General features: G+C 42.7%; 1 protein-coding gene across 1 annotated transcript in view; it reads right to left on the bottom strand.

Annotated features, from left to right (window-relative positions):
- Positions 1 to 1,251: 1,251 nt before the first annotated feature.
- The window catches only part of arhgap5 (Rho GTPase activating protein 5), a 67,568-nt gene continuing 44,498 nt past the window's right edge, over positions 1,252 to 24,321 (bottom strand). The window contains exons 4-7 of the mRNA XM_039785692.1: positions 14,833 to 14,910; positions 8,575 to 8,706; positions 4,507 to 4,612; positions 1,252 to 1,628 (exon numbers count right to left, since the gene is read on the bottom strand). Of these exons, the coding sequence (XP_039641626.1) occupies positions 1,304 to 1,628; positions 4,507 to 4,612; positions 8,575 to 8,706; positions 14,833 to 14,910 (641 nt within the window). The 3' untranslated portion in view covers positions 1,252 to 1,303. The remainder of the gene's footprint in view (positions 1,629 to 4,506; positions 4,613 to 8,574; positions 8,707 to 14,832; positions 14,911 to 24,321) is intronic.

The raw sequence follows: 24,321 nt of genomic DNA, 5'->3' as shown, positions 1-24,321 counted from the left end.
TCGTAACAGAGTGTTATCAGTCCACGGTTTGCTTGTTTTCATTCCCTCCTGAATCCCTCCTTCCCTCTGCGGAGAAGGTAATACACACCACAGGTCAGCTCACACTGATACACATCGTCATCACACACTCACACACATAAACTGGGGGTAGAAATCAAACGTTACAAAAAAATATTTAAGAGTCCAAATGATTAAAAAAACAAACAACGCAAACAGACATGAAATTGGCATGTGGGACCTTTTGACACAAAGCGTGCATGTGCTGTCCTTTAAGGGGGGGGGGGTTCATGTAATAGGGTTAGGGATCGTTTTGTCTTTTTAATATTTAAAACCAGAGCTCTGCCCTCCTCCTCCCATACACCCAGCCAACTCCATAAGACACAATTTATATTATTTCTGCGAGGAGTTCAACAAATCCACCGTTTGGTTGGTTGTTTGACGTCTGGCGTCACAGGGAGAAAAAAAAAAGAAGCTCTGGTGTTCAGTTTCGGTTCCCTCGCCTCCGCTTACTGGGCAACTAAATACAGTTTTTGCGGTGCTGAAATGCCAAAAACAGTCCGTCAGAGAGTCAGTAACCAGTCAGTCAAAGATCTAGTAAGTCCGGGGGTTTCATATTTGAGTTGCAGTCGTGGGGACTCTTTAAGTTTTTAAATTCCCTTTTTCGGTTTGTCTCGGAGCAGGGAAAAGGGGGGAGGGGGGGGGCAGGGTTTAAAGGGGGGACCTAGGGCTCAGGCGCCCAGTGTGCTATTCCATCAGGGTAAAAAGGTAGGAGAGGAGGAAAGTAATCTCTATCTGCCCCAAAGGAAGTCCAAGTCAGACCCTGCTAAACGATGAGTGTTGTCGCTATGTGCCAAATCAAAACAGTTCAATCGACTATGTTCAGCCTCCCTATCATTAAAAAGGGGGCGGTCAGATCCCCAAAAAAACGTTGCTCCAAAAAAAATAAAAAAAATAAAAGGTGACGTCCGTTTGTAATTCTCTGATCCAGGATTTACCTCGCAGGGATGAGCTGATCCCACAGATTAGGTTTAATCCAACAAACGCTCGACGTGTCTCTAAAACCCCCAAAGTTCATTCACCCTAAAGTCGAAGAGGACTGTACCAACTGGGTAAGCGGGGGTATTTTATTGTTTTATTCTGACAGCCAGACCGGCAGTTTTGTAGAGTTTTAGAGAAGACGGCTGATTTGTTGGCCCAAAAGTAGCTGTCGGCTGCACACAAACAAATCCACTCTCCCCCACCACACCCCACCCGCCCTCCCCTCCCTCCCCGGACTTCATTTCCCAGCGTGCTCTGGCGGCGGTCAGATGAGCGGGTCGGGGTGCAGGGTGTGCTGGATCTGCTGCGGCTGCAGCGGGGGGGGCAGCTGCAGCGGCAGCAGGGCCTCTACCATGTTGTGGCAGTGCTGCGGCGGCGGCGGCGTGCCCTCGCTGCCGGAGCTCTCGGCCACCTCGCCTCCGTGGAAGAAGTAGTCGCTCTGCACGATGAAGGACTCGATGACCGCCTGGTTCAGCTTGGTGGTGGACAGCGTGTCCTTGTTCTCGAAGTCGGGGCGCATCAGCGTGGGCCAGAAGCAGATGGACAGGTTGTCGGCCGTCATCAGCGTGCTCTTGCTGTGCTGGCTCACCCTGCGGGGAAGGCAAACGGGTCAAAGTCAAGTTCAGCACAGATTTGGTGCGTGTGTGTGTGTAGGCTTGTTTTACTATATTCGTGGGGTACAAAAACCGGGGAATACAGTTTACTTTGTCTGCACAACCTTGTGGGGCCCAAAATGCTGGACCCCACAAGGTTAAAGGGCTGTTTTAGGGTTAAGACTTGGTTGTAGGGTTAGGGATAGAATTAGGTTATGGTTAAGGTTAGGGTAAGGGTTAAGGTTAGGCATTTAGTTGTGATGGTTAAGGTTAGGGTAAGGGGCTAGAGAATGCATTATGTCAATGATGGTCCCCACAAAGATAGTGAAATAAACATGTGTGTGTGTGTTTGTGTGATGTTTTTTAATGTTTGTGTTTTTTTAACCCTTGTGTTTTCTTGCAAATTTTTGTTTTTCTGGGTGAAAATTTAAAATAAAAAAGTTTTCCCCCCCCAACTTTTTCTGCTTTCGACGATTTTGTCGCTTTTCCCCCCCGATGTTTTTTTTTTTAAGCTTTTCCTGATGTCTTTGTCACCTTTTTCAACATTGGTTACTTTTACTGACTACGTCGTCGTCAAAAAAAAAAAGAGTTAATGATCTAAATCTAATGAGGCAGATACGCTTAATGTCAGGTAACGTCCCTAATAATTGGACTTACGGTTATATTTTTTGACAGTTTTCAGTGGTTATGAGGAGCAATATGAGAGAGATATTTGGTGATCACTGATCGTTGTTTAGGTACATTAAATCACTAAGCGTTTTCACGTTAGGACTTATAAAGCCCATGAGAACCGTGGACAGTCAACCCACAGCCGCTCCGCTGCCCTGCTTGTTCTTAAATCCATTTTTTTCTTCAAACGCTATAAAATTTAATAAAACAATTAAATTCTATGAAAGTAGTAAACTGATCATTTATTTTATATTTGAAGAGCGTTGTATGGAACCATCCATGTTATTTCTTTTTGACAATTTGGTTGAAAGAAAACCCAAATTTCTAAAACATTGAAACTTTTTGAAAATAGGCCAAATTTGACCCGAGGACAACAGGAGGGTTAACGTTGTCTGTTGATTGTTGGAGCAGAAGATGAAAGAAAATGTGATCTTATCTTATCTTATCATCCACAACGACACAACGGCTGCAGAAGCCACGAGTGTCGACAGTTTGGTGGTTTAAATAGCCAATCATCAAATCAACCTGTCACACCGTTAACATATTTTCCGCTGGTCTGGTCCGCTCCGGTGTACGAGACTCTGTTCATTACTGAAGTTAATGCTGAAACTGACATCTCCGTTCTAAATGTGGTTAAATGAACTGAATTTATCGGCTGCCGTGAGGAGAGAATATGAGCAGATTTGGTCTTGTTGGAGCATCAGCTGACTGATGTTTTGATTAAATCACTGACTGATGAGGTGTGACAATACGATTATGGTGGCGATTTATTAAATGTTCATCAGATTAATCAGATTAATGACAGCTGCCGTTTGATTCTGCCACTGAACATTGTCCGGCCGCTGTGCTGAGCGGGAAGAAGCTGCGCTTTCTGCTGCGAGATGACAGGACTCGTAACACCGATGCGGTGTCTTAGATTGCACACTCCTGTACTTACCCTTGCTATTTTGAGTGTGCAGCGCACCACGGTGCCAGGTGCTGCACTAAAAGTGGTTAAGATGCTGAGGCTGCATCGCTGGCCACCATTTCTTCTGCGGAGCGTATTTTTAAACTTGTGAATATGGTGGGCAAGGAAGCTGCAGCGGTTACTATTGAAATAGTCTCGCTTTGCCAGCCCTTCCTCCACAGCGCTGCGGAGGAGGGTCTGGCTAGTCCACACAGCATTCTAAGCGCCGGACGGAGCCACGGTGCCTCTGGAAAACAGCCTCGGGAGCCTTGGTAGAACATGTGTAACGTTCAAAGGTTGTTTTAGTCGTGCAACAGAAAACTCCGATTGGACAGATAGTCTAGCTAGCTGTCTGGATTTACCCTGCAGAGATCTGAGGAGCAGTTAACCATAGTCCTCACAAATCCACCGCAGGTTAGAACGCCATCACAGAGACAGAGGAAGGGGACGCACATCCGGCGGTATTTCCGGCCGTGCTCGATTTGAAAAAAAACTACCCTGTCGAAATTTACACACTACACAAGTGAGTACACACAGTGCATTACATGTAAGGGTAATCCCGGAAGTATCCGAATTAAGACACACTCCGAATCATCGCGCTCTGTACCAGAATCTAAATCTTCAGCATGACGCGGCGTGTTTCATCAAACCACACACATCAGCAGAACTACAGCTGAGAACGACTTCATGTAAGGAACCACTCACACACACACGAGATATTTAAGAGAATTTGTGGTATTTTCTTGTATGTATGATTTTCACTCTGAGGTACGAACGAATTGTAAATCCCTTTTTTCCCCTCAACTGTGCGAGTCATCCTTCTCTGACACACCGTCACAAATCTAATCCGAATGCTGGATGTTTAAGGGCAACTTAAACTCCCTGTAAAAGTTCTAACTGTGCACATTTTTCTCAAGTAATAATTCAACATCCAGTCACAGCTGCAGTCAAATGAAGGCATCTGCAAATAGACCAAAAAAAAAAGGTACAGACACTCAGAATGTGTCGGCTCAATGTAGAAGCTGCATCGCTTACATCGTGAGGTGCGTCAGACGGCAGTTTTTAAGTCGAATGAAGAAGCCACCTGCTGCGATGTGTTCACTGTCATCACAGGGATACGTACATTTGAACGCCGAGGCGTTTAGCTGCTGCTGCTGCTGCTGCAGCTTCACACTGAGAATTTAACTTTGTGTCCTGTATGTGGGCTAAGAGTCTGTGTGATCCAAGCTGTGTGTGTCTGTGTGTGTGTGTGTCTCTCACCTGTTGAGGTGTGTGATGATGTATTTGAAGACCTGGTAGTTGACAGAAGGGAACTTCTCGACGATCTCCCGCAGGACCTGCAGACGCTCAATGTAGTCCACGATTTCTGAGACACACACACACACACACACACACACACACACACACACACACACACACACACACACACACACACACACACGGAGAGAAGAGAAGACAGAAAGCGTTTAACATTTTACACTCACACTCTCTCTCTTGGGATACGGAAATTATACTCTCTGGAAAAAACAAAATGCAGAGATGCTGCCAAGGGCAACTCCCACACTCTGTACACACACTCTGTACACACACTCTGTACACACACTCTGTACACACACTCTGTACACACACTCTGTACACACACACACACACACACACACACACACACACACACACACACAAGGTCAGTGTCTGCAGAGTAAGGACGTAAACACTGCATTTGTGCGAGTGCTCGGGTTCAATGAAGTCACCGAAACAGCTGATGCTTTTGAATCAGCTGAGCGCTGTTTTAACCTCCAATCTGTTAACCCTTGTGTTCCCAGTTGACCATGGGACTTTTTTTCTTTTTGGGGTGTTCATGGCAGGGAATTCACGCGGAACCGTCGCAACTCTGCCGTCATTATGTTAAGCCCCGCCCACCGACTCTATACACGATGTGATTGGCCTGACCAGAGTTTGGTTTTTCCAGCTCGCAAGCCAACGGAGAGTTGCTGGACTGACGCTGGCTGCAAATTACATTTGTTGCCGCTAGGGTGCATCTAGATTTCTAGGCTAATAAAATTGAATAAAACACCCAAATTCAATCAAAGTAGTGAACTTATCATTTATTTAACTTGTGAAGAGCGCTGTAGGGAACCATCCACGTTATTTTGTTTCAAAATTTGGTTGAAAGAAACCCACATTTCTGATGTAGAAACTTGTCAGATTTGACCCGAGGACGACAGGAGGGTTAAATGCGTAGCTCAATAAACACAACAGACCTAGGTCTTCCACAAAGCAGGGGGGGGGGGAAGACACTGAAAAACAACAACAAATACACAACAGGAAACACATCCTGCGGTCTTGCTGAGGAGTAAACTGTCTGTGAAGTTCCTCGACATTCCTCATTCCTCTCCAGAGAATCCATCACTTCCCCGGCGGCGAAAAGCTCGTCGGAGCTGAAACGCTCCGCGCGCGCCTTCAATATTTAAAGAGCTAATGTGAAACATGAGCTTTAACTTTAGATTGTCACAACAAAGCTACTTCAACACACACACACACACACACACACACACACACACACACACACACACACACACACACACACCTCTGTATGGACATTCCACAAGCAGCAGGAGGCCTTTTATATATTTCTAGACACAAATTCACAGCCGCACACGTAACGACACACAGATTTATTCATCCTGCACGCCATCAATCACCTTAGCGCCAGCCTCTGACCCTCCAATGGCTGAAAGGGGTCAAAGGTCATTAATCCATGCTGTCATATCTCAACATTAACTAGGAATATGTGTCTGAAAGGAACACTTTAGTTTGATATAACAACTGAATAATTTTAATCCCCGTTGTCATATGTACAGTGTGTGTGTATATATATATATATAAAATTTTATATATAATATATAATTTTATTACACTAATGATCCCTGGGTCAGGAAATGAAGCTGCTGCTGCCCAGTTTTGTTCCAGAATGAAAAATAAAATGCAGATAAAAACTATTGTGACAAGTGACAAATTCATTAAAAACACATTGAATAGATACGTTGACCGAATAAGTGAATGAATGCATGATATAAAGGGTAGCATTTGTGTTTGTAGAAAGTAGCACATGTAAAGTAGCACGTGTAAATTATAAGTTCCGTGTCTATATTATAATCTATCTATATTATAAGATTAGTAAAATAGGAAAACAAATGTCTGTTTTTCTTACTTTTAATTCAACTATTAACGACACATTTAAAGTCGGGGTAGGCAGTTTTCTTTGGCGTCGTTGGCCAAAACTCCCATCATAGACTTTCAGCATTTTGTAATTCAGGTGGTCTGAGAGAAAACTAGACGTCTGCACCTCCTCTTGGCTCTGTTATCAAGTTTCAGAAAATCCATGGAGAGACGGGAGACTTTTGGCCAATCGCAGGGCATTTCAGAGAGAGAGAGCGTTCCTATTGGCTGTTGCTGCAAATGTAGATGCGCGTGCACGTCTCTTCAGATGGTGAAAGCGTGATTCAACGGCAGAAAATCCTGCAGAAAAAGTGCCAGCATTGGCAACCACTTCCGAACCACTTCTCAAAAAGAACCTAAAGGAGTGGCCGGGTTAACTCAGCTGGTAGAGCAGGCGCACACATATAGAGGTTTACTCCTCGACGCAGCGGCCGCGGGTTCGACTCCGACCTGCGGCCCTTTGCTGCATGTCATTCCCCCTCTCTCCCCTTTCATGTCTTCATCTGTCCTGTGGAAATAAAGGCCTATAAATGCCCCCAAAAATAATCTAAAAAAAAAAATAATCTAAAGGAGAGGCTGACAATAAGCGCCATGACAGACAGGTCATTATTGGAGAAAAAACTGTTGCCAAAAGTTCACCCTCTGCTAACTTTTTCCAGGAAACTGCCTGCCCCAACTTTAAAGAAAATGTTGACTAGAGCGGCAAAGATTAATCGATTAGTTGTCAACTATTGAATTAATCTGCAACTATTTTGCTAATCGATTAATCGGTTTGATTCATTTTTTAAGAAAAAAAAAAAAGGAAAACTTGTGTGATTACACATTGTTAAATGTGAATATTGTTCTAGTGTCTTCTCTCCTCTGGGACAGTAAACTGAATATCTTTGAGTTGGGGACAAAACAAGACATTTGAGACGTCATCTTGGGCTTTGGGCAACACTGATCCACATTTTTCACCATTTTCTGACATTTTAGAGACCAAACAACTAATCCATATATATATATATAATGTTGATGTCGTTATTGGACATACGACTCAGCTTCTCTTATTCTACTTGGACATGATGAGACAGTCCCACACACAGACCCAAAACTACCCCAAAATAAATGCCCTGCTAAAGTTCAGGAGGTCAAACAGTCACTGTCGTCTGAGAGATGAGAGTAGCGGAGGTGTGCTGGAGAAAGAGAAAGTGAAAGCAAGAAAGCATAAACAAGAAAAGAAATTGACGGACAGAAAGAAAAAGGAGAGTAGAGAGAGGCAGCGTTTCTTCTACAGCATATCTGACTCATTTTCCAGAGAAGAAGCAGCAGTGTGCATATTTTATTTTGGACTTTAATCTGCTGCTGTCAGCCTGTTGGTGTCGGCACTCAGTCTCAATTATATACAAACAGGAAACGCACGCACGCACATGCACACACACACACACACACACACACACACACACACACACACACACACACACACACACACACACACACACACACACACACACACACACACACACACACACACACACACACACACACACTCTTAAGAGTGTGTGATGTGACAGAAAGCTGCGTGAGTGTAAACTTAAGTCTTCTGCAGCATTAAAGACAGCAGCTACAACAGACACGATGTTAAAAGTATGTGTGTATTCATCTTTATCTGTTTTTTCTTTATTAAAATGTACAGAACAAAGTGAACGTCTAAGCGTTTTAAAAGGTTTAAAGAGTGCCGTTTCTGTGTTATTACCGCCATGTCAAAAGTGTATTTTTATGCATTTTATTTTTTTAAATCAAATGTACAGCCTTTTCTTGTAGGAGCTGCAGGAATCAGAGGGAAAACTTTTTTTTTAATCATTTGTTTTCACAGCATTAAAGATAGCAGCTGTTCTCTATTACAAAGTTACCGTTCAAGCGCTTTAAAACCTATTTAAAAAGTGCAGTTTCGGTGTTATTACCTCCATGTCAAAAGTGTATTTTTTTATCAAATGCACAGCCTTTTTCTTTTGGGAGCTGCAGGACTCAGAGGGATACTTTTTGTATGATTATTTGTTCTTACTACTTAATAATTCGCGACTCAGGTGTTTTCTTAGACCTGAAGATATCTGTCGGTCTATTTTTGCTTACTTGCGGCCTCCACCAGCTCCGGGTGCAGACTGTAGGGGATCAGAGGGTCGGGCAGGTCGGCAAAGAAAGCCTTCAGCGCTCCGGCTGCAGCGTTCACCGCCACATCCATCGCCACAAAGTCGATACTGTGATCTACAGAGAGCGAGAGAGAGAGAGAGAGAGAGAGAGAGAGAGAGAGAGAGAGAGAGAAGCATTTAAAGGTGCTGTAGGTAGGATTGTGAAGATCCAGGACTTTGAACAATTGAAAAATTGAACATCGACAACTTCTCAGTCCCTCCCCCCTTTCCGTTAAAGCCCAAAACGGTCTCCTAAGCCCCTCGCTCCACAAGGGAGAATGAATGCGTGTGCATGAGCAGTGATTGACACGCAGTTAGACACCCCCCCTGGACCCTGATTGGTGCATCTGAACAGGGAGCGCTGGATTTTTGCAAATCGCACTACAGGCTGTAAGTGGTGCCAGGTGGATTCTTCTTTAAATGACCTGCTTCAGTTTCAGCAAATATGACAGAAAGTTAGTTTTATAAGTCCTACCTACTGCACCTTTAAGCATTTCCTGTTATGATGTAACAGTTCGAAATCCACTTTTCAATACAGTACCGGTCTAAAGTTTGGACAATTTTTCTCAGCCAAGTGAATGGAAAAAGCGTGTCCAAACTTTTGACTGGTATTGTACGTGTGCGGGTGATTCGGAAGGTTGTGAATAGATAAGTGGATGATTGTGGATGTAATCATCCACTTCATGTAATGTATCCAAGTGATGGCCACAACGTTGTCACAGTGCAACGATTGACGCTGTTGTCAGGAGAAAAATAGGCAGTCTGTTTATGTAAGAGCAAATACTATCTAAACTAGAAATGCAGTATCTCAGGCTGATTATTATCACCTTCGCAATTTTTTTCTGCCTAGCATGCCTCCATCCCAAAATGTAACTTCATAGCAGTATCAAGGGAATCAACACACGGAAAATACAACAGAAGAAGCATAGTCGGGCCTGTCTTAGATCATGTTCTCCTTCTAAATGTCAAAAGTCTAGGGCTGTGCTCGATTGAAGAAATTCTTAGTCGACTAACACTCATTCAATCGTATCGACTAATCGATTAGTTGATTTAATCGACGGATCTGTAAATCTGAGTTTCTCCGCAAAGAGTCATGCTAAAAGCACCACTTTAATTCTGGTGTTTACCAGGGATGTGCTCGTACGTTTCTTGGAAATAAGTCATTCAGCATGAAAAAAAGCATCAAACATGACTAATCGACTAAAGAAATCTAAGTTGACTAAGACCAAAATGACCAATTAGTCGACTAATCGACTAAGAGGGAGCGGCCCTACAAAACTCTTATTTAGAAGTTACCAGTGGATTACAAGCAGACGGATATTTTAATAAAAATCCCCAATACATTTTGTCCCACCGTCTTTAAAGGGGAAGAAGCATCAACGCATACAGATTGTCTGTAATTATTTGTATAATGTTATTGATAGTGGATATAATTGTCATCTAAGGCTACATCTACGCTACAGCGTTTTCATTTTTTAAACAAAAGCGATCTCCGTCCACGCAGGAGTTTCAGCTCCAGCAGCAGAACTAATCTGCGTCCATAATCTGAGTCTGAGAACACGCATCACATGACCGCTCACACACCCAATGGGCACGCCAGTGTAAACAGGAAGCACATTGTCTGACGTGAATCTGCGGTTGAAAATCATGGATGTATAAATTACTTGCCCGACCGGACAAGTGAAAAAACCTTGAACCCTGTTGACTGAAGAATGGAGACGTCACTGTACGGGACTCTCACATCGCCTCAAGACACACTGACAAGTCTTCATTTAACAGAGAAACGGAGAGACAGAGAGAGAGAGAGACAGAGACAATGCGAGTGCTTTGTTGTTGCAGCAAACATTCAGCTATTACACAAACTCCTGGGCAGTTCAGTGCTTGTGTTTTGTTGTTTACCCTCATATGGTTATAAAACTTGTGGCAGCGATAACGGGGAGGTAAATGGACTGCATTTATAAAGCGCTTCTCTAGTCTTAACAATTACATAAAGTGCTTTCACATCGTACAGGAACCATTCACACACGTCCGTACGCTGTGGCAGATAAACACTCCCATAATGATGGCGCGGAGCAATTCGGGGTTCAGTGTCTTGCCCAAGGACACTTCGACATGGGACTGCAGGGATCGAACCTCCAACCTCCTAACTGGTAGGGGACCGCTGTACCACCTGAGCCACAGCCGCCCCAAGGTTTCCCGTTTACTGTACGGGATTCTCACACAGCTTCAAAACCACAGCTCCAAACTAGGGATGCACCGAATCCAGGATGTGGCTTTGATTCGGCAGAATATTGGGCTTTTTGACGGGGAACCCTACGCTTGCACTCCGCGCGCTACGCTGGTCGCCGTAATGACGGCGCCGTCGATTACTGGAAGGTGTTTACGTACGTGGAGCGTTCAATGCAGTAGGAAGAAAGAAAGTGGAAATGAAACTGGTGAGCAGAAAATGTGTTGTTTGGCAGTACTTTCAGTCAAAAGAAGGCCGTTCAAGTCCAGCTACATGTTCAATCTGTTCAATGCCGATTTGTCTGGTGGTGGCGAGGACCCTAAACTATACACAACATGGCCGCTGTTACAACATTTGGTACGAAACATCTGAAAGAATACGAGTTGTGCACGAAGGAATCTACAGACCGCAGCCAAAATGCAGCAACTTCAGGTACGGCAAAGGAAGGACAGTCACAGCTATAATCTGGGACTCCGATTCCGTATTCGGTTTCTGATTCAGCAGAATCTTAACCAGTGGATTCGGTATTCTGCCGAACCCCAAAAATCTGGATTCAGTGCATCCCTACTCCAAACACACTGGCAAGTCTGATCGCCGGTTACATGATTGGCCACCGCAGTGTGATGTCGAGAGTCAAAAGTTGACAACCCCCGTTCAAAATGAATGGAATGACCTGCGTTTCTCCCGGAGCGTCAGACGTCTCCACGTAGCCTTCTTCCTGTCGACAGAGGAGAAAAGCTCCTGCTCCATCACCTACCTTTGAGCTGCTGTTTCTATTTGGGAAAGTTGTAGCCAGCAGGAGGTCGGGTCATCTCTTCAGCTCTCTCATTTACCCAAGAGTAAAAAAAATAAAATACTATATATATATATATATATATATATATATATATAGTATGTAATGACGGCTTATGAAGACCAGAGACACGGGATATAAAAGGAAATATACTTCCTGTTTTGACACACTGTAACTGTATCCAAGTGACGACGGGAAGGATGAAAGGGAGCAAGAAGGAGGACAGAGCCCTGAGGCCACACTGAGGCAGCTGTCACACTGAATCGGAGAGACTGCTCTCACACACACACACACACACACACACACACACACACACACACACACACACACACACACACACACACACACACACACACACACACACACACACACACACACACACACACACACACACACACACACACACACCAGAAATACTCTCAAGGAAATAAAAAGATAGGAGGGGAGGCAATGAGGAGAGATATTAAACGCACAAGAGAATAAAAAGGAGGACAGAAAAGGAAGGAAAGGTCAGAGGAGCAAGAAGACAAAAGGAGGTAGAGATATTAAAGGACAGAGGGACAAACGAGAAAGAAGGGGCAAGAAGAAGAGGATAGAGGAGACGCTTAGTTTATTAATAAACAACCAACAGAACGCTGCTTCAGCCCGAAATGTTAATGAGGCGGAGCCACGGTGACCTCTGAATCCTCAAAAGGACGCCTCTCACAGCTGAGCTGCTCCCCAAGCAAATTCATTTGAATCTTATTTCCCTTAATAATAGATCCAGCTTATATGCTGGAAGTAGCCAGTAGCCGGCAGCCCCCCCCCCCCTAACTGACAGAGGAGCTAATTGCCTGGAATGGTGCTTTTTACACACACATGTGATCGGGGCGGCAGCGAGGAGAGCGACCCGCAGGACTTCATCTACAGTAAACAGAATTATAAAAGTCCACTCTATTTAAGATTTTTGAGGACGGCAGGTTTACACGAGTCGACCCTAAAGTACTCTGCAACTCTTACCTCTGACAGTTACAGCTGTATTCGATTTTATTCTCTGGGGCGATTTATTTAAAGATTGCCATTTGGTGACATTTATTTATCTACATTTTAAGAGCCACAGGAAGATGAAAAACACACTAAATGGCTGAATGGGCAGCTTTTTTTCCCCCCTGCGCATTTACAGGCATTTCACAGAGTCCCATTCACAACAGATGTAGGATATTTTCACACCCTTGCCCTACTTCTATAGTGCGGTGAAGTGAATGGTGTTGGGGGTTCAAAACTAGAGCCAGACCGATAAAGGAGGCCGATATCGATACAAATATTTGGTGATTTTAAAAAACAACAACATGAATGTCGGGCCGAGGCACTTTGGGTTGTGGCCTTCATCAAAGTCATCATACAACACATTACAAATAACACTTACATACATTTTTCTCATATTTATATACATATTCTTGACTGACCCACAAAACAAAACATGTTGGTCCCACATCAAACTTGCTCTTCATATTACAAGTGTTACATGGCAGATTCACTTCATGTCTTACCAACAAACCACATACTGAGATACATTTTCCGTGGCGATACTGTATCGATACACAGGCGCCAAGCATCGATCTTTTATTATACAAACTGTATATGAGAGTTTAACTTTTTGGTACTAGAATAATAAAACAAGTTGCTTTTTCAGTTGGTGCAGTTGAGTTTTTGAGAAATGTATCATTTTAGACGCGGACATTTAAGGACATCATTCGAATTTGGAAAAGCGGTGAAAAAATGCAACATATCGCAGAATCTCGCCATCTGTTTAGGATCGCAATAACATCATATCATGACGTAAGTATTGTGATCGTCCTACTCTATCTGTAAAGTGCCCCGAGTTAACTTCGGTTATGATTTGACACTATAACTACAAATTTAACTGATTGAATATCGTATCGAGGAGCGAGGAGCCTCTGGTGATTCCCACCCCCTAGTGTATAATTCCTTTAGGATACCTTCTAATATCTAAAACATACCATGGTTATGTAAAGGTCAGTGGTTTCTCACTTGGAGGAGAACTCTTAACCCTTGTGTTGTCCTCGGGTCGTTTTAAAAGTGTCTACATCAAAAAGACGGGTTTCTTTCAACTAAATTGCCCAAAAATAACATGGATAGTTCCATACACGAAACAGGCTGCAATTATGCATCAACATACGTTCCCCTGATTTTAACTATCAGCTAAAATTATTCATAATATCAGGAGTTTGTAACTAAGAAATTAGGCATAACTTATACAAATTACATTTATTGACCACATACTCAAAAAAAAAAATCAGTGTAAAACTAGCGGTGATGAGTTGGAATGAAGTTGGCCAAGAAGATGTAACACAGAATTGGGTGATAATTTATACTTTATGTTTTATAAAATGCGGCCCTTTGCTGCATGTCATTCCCCCTCGCTCACCCCATTCATGTCTTCAGCTGTCCTATATAAATAAAGGCCTAAAATGCCCAAAAAAGTAATTAAAAAAAAAAGCCGACCAGGTCCATTTTGACCATGGTTGATGGAAAGACAACACAGGGGTTAAGGTTAAGGTTATTTTACAAGCTAACTGAGAAGTCTATTTATTTGCACAGTGATGACACATTCAGATCAACTATAATAGAGACAATAGGAACAATAATGCAATCAATAATCACCGTGAGACTCTCAGTCCGGTCTTCATATTTATATGTTACAGCGCCTGGCTGTAAAATGAGTGACGCCGCTGACTGTGCGCCGGTGATTTCTGCCTGCGGTGACTTTATTTATTCTAACAGCCACTTTGGCAGCTCACCAGCCCGCTGTGAGCAGGTTCCACTCCGCTCCGCACCGCGGGGGCATGTGTTTCTCTTTAAGCCCTTCTGCTGCGTGGTCAGGTTTTTGGAATCTGTTTTTTTTCTCTCTGTGGGTTGAATTTATTGCACACATCACACGAGCGCTACTCGATTGGTAACATGCTTTTCCGAGGGAACCCCTGAGTTCTTAAACCCTTTTATGGGACGATAATTTAGAATTGGGACATGCGGGAATAACGAGAACCATCCACAGCGGCTGCGCTTTGAAACTCCGGTTACACGTGTGCTCCTTTCTTCGGGTTTCTAGGTGGCTGAAGACGTATTTATGAGGGTCTGCATGTGTCTGTACAGGTGTGTGTGTGTGTGTTTGTGTGTGTTACCTTGATCAAACTGTTTCTGGATGTTGTCCTGGTCCGTCTTGTTCCCACTGACGCGATACACACCTTCTGTCGTCAGACCTGCACACACGCAAACATCAGACACCTTCAGTAACTGCTCCGACAGGCTTCATTCATGTGGAATTTACAAAGCATAACTTTTTTTTTTTTTTTTTTTTTTTTCCAAATGTGCTGAATTTAAACAGATGGACCAACAGGAGCAGAGCAATAGGCTTCACTTAATGTGGTTTTCGGTAACCGCATGCTGAGATTGTTTTCGGATTAAGGCTGAAAGCTTTCACGCCATCAATTCCAGAAACCTCTCATTACTTTCTCTTTCTAGGTTTTGACAGCCTCTGAAGCAGTGCTCACTGCTTATCGTGACTAATTTAGGCTTTTTATTCTCCTTCTCATTAAATTCTTGAAAATGTTTGCTTTTCAGTGCACGTGCAACCTGTGAAAGGATGATTAAAAGTTAATTTCTAATCTCGGTGCCGCTTTGTGTTTTGTTGCTGATCGTTTTGCTTCTGTGCTTATTTTCTGTTCTTTCTTCCTTCCTTCATTCCTTCCTTCCTGTTTCCTTGCTTCCTTCTTTCTTTCCTCTACGGCTTCTTTTCTTCCTTTTTTCCTCCTTTCCTTCCTTCCGTTTGCGGTTTATTATGAGGGTATTGAACGTGGAGTTATTGATTATTTTTGTATACTGGCCTTTTTTTGTTATACGAACAGCACAGTTGCCAGGCACCGACACATCGACATCACAATCATTGAATAGTAGATAACAGCAGAGAGCAAATCATAACGTTGCTATAAATAATGACCTCGTAATGATCCACGAGAAGTAACGCATACAGCGGGAAACGAAGGGAAAAGAAAGAGAAAGTAGATAAGTGAGGGAGGAAAGATGGAGCAGGCAAAGCCGCCGTCATTGTCATGCAAATGAAGATATCTTTTAATGCATAGATCATTTCACAATCTCAGTATTCAAGTCGTCTTTCCATCTTTTGAACGGCTTTTAAACATTTCAAGCCATGGATTTGCCAATGCATTTGATCGAGATTGGTCTCTCTCAGTGTGACGTACATGGCGTATGATCTGATCCCAAACACAGCAGATGGTTGCCGCGACAACGTTACAGTTTCTCCCGCATGTGTGGTCACATTTAGTCATAATTCATCCAAAAGATGTGAAACTATGCAAGCCATTACTTCTTTACAAGAGGAAATATATTATTTCAGCATTTTTAGGCCTTCATTTCCACAGGACAGATGAAGACATGAAAGGGGAGAGAGAGCGAGAGGGGGAATGACATGCAGCAAAGGGCCGCAGGTTGGAGTCGAACCCGCGGCCGCTGCGTTGAGGAGTAAACCTCTACATATGTGCACCTGCTCTACCAACTGAGCTAACCCGGCCACTACAAGAGGAAATGTCAACCTGAAGCTGCTACAGAAAACCAAAGCTTCATCCCTTTAAGCTTTAGTGCGCAACTTTTTGATATTAATCAATGTCCGTTATGGTGTTTGTGGTGTTTTAAGCCCCCAACGTCGTCTTCCAGGCAGCGCTGCCTGGAAGGCACTAGGATTAGGCAATTGTTAGGGTTAGGTGGCTTGAAGTCGACGGTCGCAGCGCTGCCTTGAAGTCGACGATGGGGGCTTAAAAACACCATCGAGTGTCCGTAACATTCAAGCCATTGCTAAATGAGTTGCTACAAAGCTAATTAACCCTTGTGTGTTCCTTCGGGTCCCAGTGACCCGAAGGAACACACAAGGATTATGTACTTCCCTTTACTTTGTTGAGAATTGCTCTCTAAACCCTGTTTCTTGTAAAGTAAGTAAGTAAAGTTTATTTCTAGAACACATTTAAACACAGTTTAAGCTGACCAAAATGCTGTACAAACAAGAACTAAGGTGCTGTATTAACCCTTGTTTAGAGAGCAATTCTCAACAAAGTAAAGGGAAGTACATAACCCTTGTGTTGTCCTTCGGGTCACTGGGACCCGAAGGACAACACAAGGGTTAAGACTATCAGCTCCACACAACTCTCTCTGGATTTCTCAGTGTGACTATGTTCAGAAGATTGTGGCGTCCGGTGACTTTCCCGCTCAGAAACTCGAGTGAAGATAATGATCTCTTCTGAAGAGTCCATCATGAAAGTCACCTCCGTGTCCTCCTTGGCTACTAGCAACTGTGTGGAGGAGGAGGGGGGAAGGGGCTCGATCACAGAAGGCTTGTATCATGTCGACGCGCCAAGAGTTTTGTTGTCATTACTTAGAATTCCTCATGGGGGACACAGAAACTACGCACTATAGCTTTAAAAATCATAAATATTAGGGATGTAACGATGCATGGTGAATCGGTTAACCATCAATATAATTGAGTAAGGATTACTTAACTGCTTGAGATTTTTTTTTTTTATGAATCGTGATGCAATTTTTAAACAGTCTAGGGTGTCATCTACTTTTTTTAAGATAGTTTTTTGGCTTTCATTGCCTTTATTTATAGTACCGATGAAGTCAGGAAAGTGGGAGAGCGAGAGCCCGGGGGGGGTGGGGGGGGGGTGACATGCAGCAAAGGGCCGTGGGTGGAAACTGAACCTGCGTCCGCTGGGATAAGGACTGAGCCTCTGTACATGGGGCGCACGCTTAACCAGGTGAGCTAACCAGGCGCCCCAAGGGTGTATTCTACTTTTGATTAATAAACTTGATTAAGTTTATTTATTTAAAGAGATTTTTTTTTCCATTATTTTCATGTGGGATTTGTTTTAAACATCTAATTATTAATGTTTTGCTTAACTGTTATTATTTAAGATGAAATACAATTTCAGTTGCGCTTTTGATAGAAGATCACACGTGCTGTTCTGCAGTTTATAGAAATAAGTCAGTTGTATGAAAGCTCATTCTGTTAAAAAAAAAAAACTGAGAAAAACGTATTGCGTACTCAAAATCGTGAATCGAAAGGCGAGGTAAGATTATGGTTACGTCCCTAATTAATATCCACATAAAGTCGTATGGCAACAGTTGTCAAGAGCAACAACTATTACAACAGACAGTAAAGAGTGAATAAACCATTTAGTCATTTTGTGTTGGGAGCTTTCAGCTGGACTGAGAGCCGCATTTGTTAGTGTCTCCGATTATACGTATCGCAGCCAGCTGGCACCTGACAGCTGATCTCAGACCAGCACATATGGAGACAGAGTGTGTTAATTAGGGGCTATAATGTGGCTGCATGGATGAACACACAGACACACACACACACACAGGTTGTAGTTTTGCTCTGTTGCTGCCTCAAGGTCATCCACACTGCAGTATACATGCCAGCATGTGTGTGTGTGTGTGTGTGTGTGTGTGTGTGTGTGTGTGTGTGTAGATGCAGTTAAGCACTTAAGCAGAGGCAGTTTAATGTAAATTCAGCTTTAATGGATTCAAGTTAATCGTGTCAAGTGTGAGCCAGTGTGGGAGAGTGTGTGTGTGTTCGTTGGTATCTGGGTGTTTATCTGAGCCTATTTTCGTCTTTGTGCGCATTTTTGAACGTGTGTGTGTGTGTGTGTATTGTTTCAGTGGTTGGAAAGAAAGCTTTAAATATGTGCTGTTGTTGCACATTCCACATGTTTAGATTACTATGAGGGCTGCAACTAACGATTATTTTCATGTTTGTTTAATCTGTGGATTATTTTCGCGATAGTTTGGTCTCTAAAATGTCAGAAAATTGTAAAAAAAAGAATTGTGGATCAGCGTTTCCCAAAGCCCAAGACGACGTCCTCAAACGTCTTGTTTTGTCCAGAACTCAAAGATATTCAGTTAACGGTCATAGAGGAGAGAAGAAACTAAAACAATATTCACATTTAACAAGCTTACATCAGAGAAGTTTGACCTTTTCCCATAAAAAAATTACTCAAATCGATTATCAAAATAATTGCCCATTATTTCAACAGTAGACAATTTATCGTTGCAGTTGTAATTACTTCATTTGTGAGGACGGACTTGCAACTCAACTTTGACCTTCAGCCTGATGACACATTGATATCAGATAAATCACACGGCGGAGCAACTCCTTGTTCAAATGTTTCAAGCTCATTTCAATCCTCTGAGTCACAGTCCTGTAACTCTTCTGCAGGTTGTTTCTCCACACATTAACTTGGCAAAAACACGTCTCACAGCAACCTGAACATTGAGACGTCGACCACAAAAGCATCCTTTAATGGATGGGATCACAAAATAGGCTGAAAATGAACTGACTTTTTTTTCTGTAGTATTTAAAAAAGGTACTAGACCCTATGTTCCCACAGCCCAATGTTCCCACATTTCTAAGAATTCTTTTTCCACTGAAAATTAGGCCCTATGTGCCCGCAGCCCTATGTGCCCACATTTCATCAGACACTGAGAGTCAATGTCAAATGAAATACAGCCAACTGCAGCGGTCGGTTAGTAATGGCTCGTGCTTGAATGTGTTTTCTGTGTGCGACAAACAGAGTTGGCTTCGATCTGCGAAAGTGTAATCTGATCTAATCTTGTGACCTATTCGGAAGCATTAGGTGAAAAAAATCTTGGTTAAATATAATACAGCATGTTTTAGAATTATTCTCATAAAAACAGCACATTTCCAGTGGGGATGTCATGCTGATAAAGTGGTCACAAATGTATATTTCTATCTGTTCTATCAAATCAAATCCTCGTTGTTTGAAGGTTAAACTCAGCCCCTCACTGACACGTTTCAATAGAAAATATGTCACATAAAGGAAGGGATGTTCTTTTTACTGAAAAAGTATTCACCTCATCTATAAAAATCAGCCAATAACTATGAGTAAACAAACCACTTACGTGTATATGCAGTTATTTTTCATCCTATTCCTTGCAGTGTTGATGAACAGTTACGTCAAACAGGCGGCTCATTTTTACTATTCTTCCACGTGCCCTGAATGCAGCATCACTCATTCACGTCTGACCTTAAAATGACCCGTCCAACGCCCCGCAAGAAAATGTCACCACCCTATACATCTCTGTGGCCTTGTGAGGACATTTGAATCTCAACAGGATGCAACACACACACACACACACACACACACACACACACACACACACACACACACACACACACACACACACACACACACACACACACACACACACACACACACACACACACACACACACACACACACACACACACACAACCTGAGGGGAAGGAAGCTCAACAGTGGAGCTCATGTTTGCATGTTGAGATCGGATAAGACCTGTCCTGCTGCGATATGATCTAATATCCTGATATACACACACACACACACACACACACACACACACACACACACACACACACACACACACACACAGTTTATCTCTATCTCAAAGAGATTTCACTTTGGCTCTCCCTCTACTTGTCTGTCGGTCTCTCCCTCTACCTGTCTGGCGGTCTGTCTGTCTGTCTGTCTCTCCCTCTGTCTGTCTGTCACTCTGCCCATTGAGCACCGTTATTTTATTGTTTTATTGCCGTGACAACCATCTGCTTTGGGAGGGGACAGGAAGCCAGTTCAATAAGCGAAAGTCAATCATCGTCTATTTTTAACTCTTATTTCAGCCGCCAGTGTGCGTTATTCTCTTTGGTCCCCGTTTGAAAGTCAACGCTGATACACAACTCCTCATTCCGAGGCCTGTTTTATCAAAGCAGAATTTAACTCTAGCTGCAAGTAAAAGCTATAGAACATTTACAAAATAAAGGATAATTTTGGCTATTTTAACACATGGCGTAATGGGGAATCTAAATGTATTTCCCAGTGTCGTAAAATCAATAACAACATTTACAGTCTGCAGCGAAAAAACAGATTAAATGTTCCAAAAACTAAATTTATGTGTTCAATAATGGAACAAAAACAAGTCGGACTGATATCTAGTCTATAAAAAATAAATAACTCCGACATTGTTCAACGCATACAGACAGACTGTTGTGATAACTTGGGACTTGCCCTGAGGAAAAGATCCAAACACACGCTCTATAAAAACGTTTAACAGTCGCTGCTTTTGTTCAGGGATTCATTCAGGGGGATTTGAACAGTGAAAGCAGAGCTGTGCTGCTTTCTGTCAAACCAGCCTCGGTATTACCTTGCATGGTGACCTTTGACCTGAGCAGTTAGATAATGACTCGTCACACTGAGGTGTTTACATGTCCTTATAAAAAAACTAACTGCGGCATAAACTGTTAACCGCGTTGTTCCCATTAAGATAATGAGTGTCAGGTGTTGACATGACAAGGGTCGACAGTGCTGAGATAATCAGGCCTAGTCCACACATACATGGGTAGTACTTTTAAAAACAGGGGTTTTCCTTTGTTCGTTCTCTAAAAAGGAATCCCGTCCACACATGCAGTGTTTGGAGAGAAAAATCTCAGTCAATGGAACGTCATTTCTGAAAGTCTTCACCCTGGGCCGAGTTTTTCAAAAGCTCCGTTTACAGTGACCTAAAACACTGTTTGTGTGTGGACCAAAAAGCTACCTTTTTAAAAGGAATACCTGTGTGGACTAACCCAAATCCGAAAGATTAAGCATGCATTTGAAAATCTCACTGCACGCAACTGGATAACACTACGACCAATCCCAAAAAATACATGGGGTGACGTATCCAGAGCGTACCCATACGCTTAGCTACCAGCAGAGCTAACTGGTAGATTAAACTCTTAGCTACCAGCGGAGCTAACTGGTAGATTAAACTCTTAGCTACCAGAGGAGCTAACTGGTAGATTAAACTCTTAGCTACCAGAGGAGCTAACTGGTAGATTAAACTCTTAGCTACCAGCAGAGCTAACTGGTAGATTAAACACTTAGCTACCAGAGGAGCTAACTGGTAGATTAAACTCTTAGCTACCAGAGGAGCTAACTGGTAGATTAAAGTTTTAGCTACCAGAGGAGCTAACTGGTAGATTAAAGTCTTAGCTACCAGATGAGCTAACTGGTAGATTAAACTCTTAGCTACCAGCGGAGCTAACTTGTAGATTGAACTCTTAGCTACCAGCGGAGCTAACTTGTAGATTGAACTCTTGCTGTATCCGGTCGGCAAAAACGTCCTTCTTGCAAAGGAACGATTGGAGCGCCGTCTTCCGTTCCTCTTTTAGATAAAAAGCCAAGTCTAACTCATTCACTGTAGCGGCCAAAACCGTTTCAAACAACTGGCGTTCATCCGTAGCCATCTTGCAATGTTTACTAATGACTTTGACGTCGCAGCGCTGTCGTCATCTGTTTAGCTTGCCTCTGGTCCGCCTATATCAGATACACCGAAGTGATTGGTGCGAGTTAATGATTTCCAGGGTATGTGTGGACTAGGCCTCAGATTAAAGATAAGGTAGCTGAACACGTAAACAGTCTCTGCGTTGTGAACAGTTTAACTGAGGAACAGACTGTCTACCTTCACACAGGAACAGGAAACCATTTACAACAAGATCTAAGAATGTTTTATTCAATGCATCGCATGTTAACCTTGTATTTTTTAAGTTAGTCCGTTCAGTTAATCAATATCTCCATGGAGTTTAAAGCAACACTAAAGAACTTTTCCCGCTTCGGTCCCCCTACAGGTTGGAAGCAGAATTGTCCATTACATTACATTATGCAAGTTTGCCAGATTGGGTAGCGGATCTGTAGTTCGAATGAACTGGACAATGTAATGTAATGGACAATTCCGCTTCCAACCTGTAGGGGACCGGCGGAAAAGTTCTTTAGTGTTGCTTTTAAGTCGTTATGTTAGGTGCTGTATTTTCTATTGTGACATTTAGGGCTGGGTATCAAAAACTAATACAATGAGTAGAGATATATGTTGTGAAAATACCAAAACCAACAATGAATGTATCCCATTAATACAAAGTCTGATGTATCTTCATCTATGCCATAGAGCTCCATTGTTGTTAAAAATGTTCCTATTTACCATGAAAACACACACACACACACACACACACACACACACACACACACACACACACACACACACACACACACACACACACACACACACACACACACACACACACACACACACACACACACACACACACACACACACGAGGGGTTTTAACATCTGAGACTTCTTGAAAAAAGGCTTTAGTTTTACTTGCTTATTTTCTCTTAATTCCTGGATGGGATCATGATTATGTTATTTGATCCCACAGACACTCAACCACTGAGCCAAGATGTCCTAACATTGCTGTTTGACATAACTTCAGACTACACCACGTACATAAACAAAAGGTCTGTCCTCAGGCATTTATCAGTTTCAGACTCTGGAAACGTGGGAAAAACAGTAACATTCCCTAAAACTACTCTCTTAAACCAAATCACCCAAGTTTAGGCTATTTTATGTGATCTTCTTTTGATAACTAATAATTTTTTTTTCCATTTACAGAGCCTCCCCGCATCCCACTTAGAAAACCTCTGCACTAGAGCACCAAAGGTGGATTAATCCACCGCAGAAAATAGTCCCCAAGAAATGTCTTCCTGTTTGTATGATGAAAACTACAGTGAACAACTGTTTTGCGAAGTTACTTTCAGAAGAACTTCTATTAAAAGAAACTATACATTTGTGTAAAGATTAAAGTTTTTTGTTTTGGTATTCTTTTAAATGAAGAAAAGGGGGTTAAAAAACGTGCTTTTATTACCCTCATTATCTTTTGCAAATAGGTGTTGTCATGGAACCAAAACTCAGGCACAGATATTGAACATTTTCAAACTATACCCAGGCTTACGGTCTTAATGGATACCCGGATCTGAGGAGACTATGCTGATAAAAACAAAGATTTATATTTATATTTGTAAATCGATATAGACAGATCAGGGTCACTCACAGGTGAAACAATTGTGTCTGTGGACTTTGGAGTGAACGGTCCCTTTAATATTCTGAACATAAGCTTCATCTTGGACGAGGTTTTGGATCTGGATTCAAATAAACCAAAGACAGGGTTCAACGTTAAAGGTCACGCCGACTTATTGGGAATTTAGCTTATTCAGGGTAACCCCCAGAGTTAGACAAGTCCATACATACCCTTCTCATCTCCGTGCGTGCTGTAAAGCTGTCTGACGGCTCCAGCGGCATCAGACCATCACAGAACAGGCAGGTAACTGGTTCCAGTAATCCTACTGCTCCGAATATGTGACAATGAGCTGGGGAACAGTTGTTCCTATTTACATGTTGTGATTTGTAGAGTCACAGCGTGTAAAAAACAACGTAACATGAGACACGAGTGTGAGCCATCTTCTAACCGTAAATAAACCGGGAACTATATTCTCAGGTGGAAGAATATAGTACTTGGGCGGAGTGATATGCTCGCAGCAAGCCTGTCTGAGAATATAGTTCCTGGTTTGTTAAGGGATAGAAGATGGCTGTGTCTCATGTTACGTTGTTTTTTGTACACGCTGTGACTCTACAAATCACAACATGGAAACAGGAACATGTTGGCGTTATTTTGTCACTTTTGTCACAATTCGGAGCAGTAGGCTAGTTGGAACCAGTCACCTGCAGGATCTGTG

This window comes from Perca fluviatilis, chromosome 20 (genome assembly GCF_010015445.1).
Source record: "Perca fluviatilis chromosome 20, GENO_Pfluv_1.0, whole genome shotgun sequence".
Lineage (NCBI taxonomy): Eukaryota > Metazoa > Chordata > Actinopteri > Perciformes > Percidae > Perca > Perca fluviatilis.
Note: the sequence above shows the minus strand (reverse complement) of the source record. Positions and strands in the feature narration are given on the sequence as shown.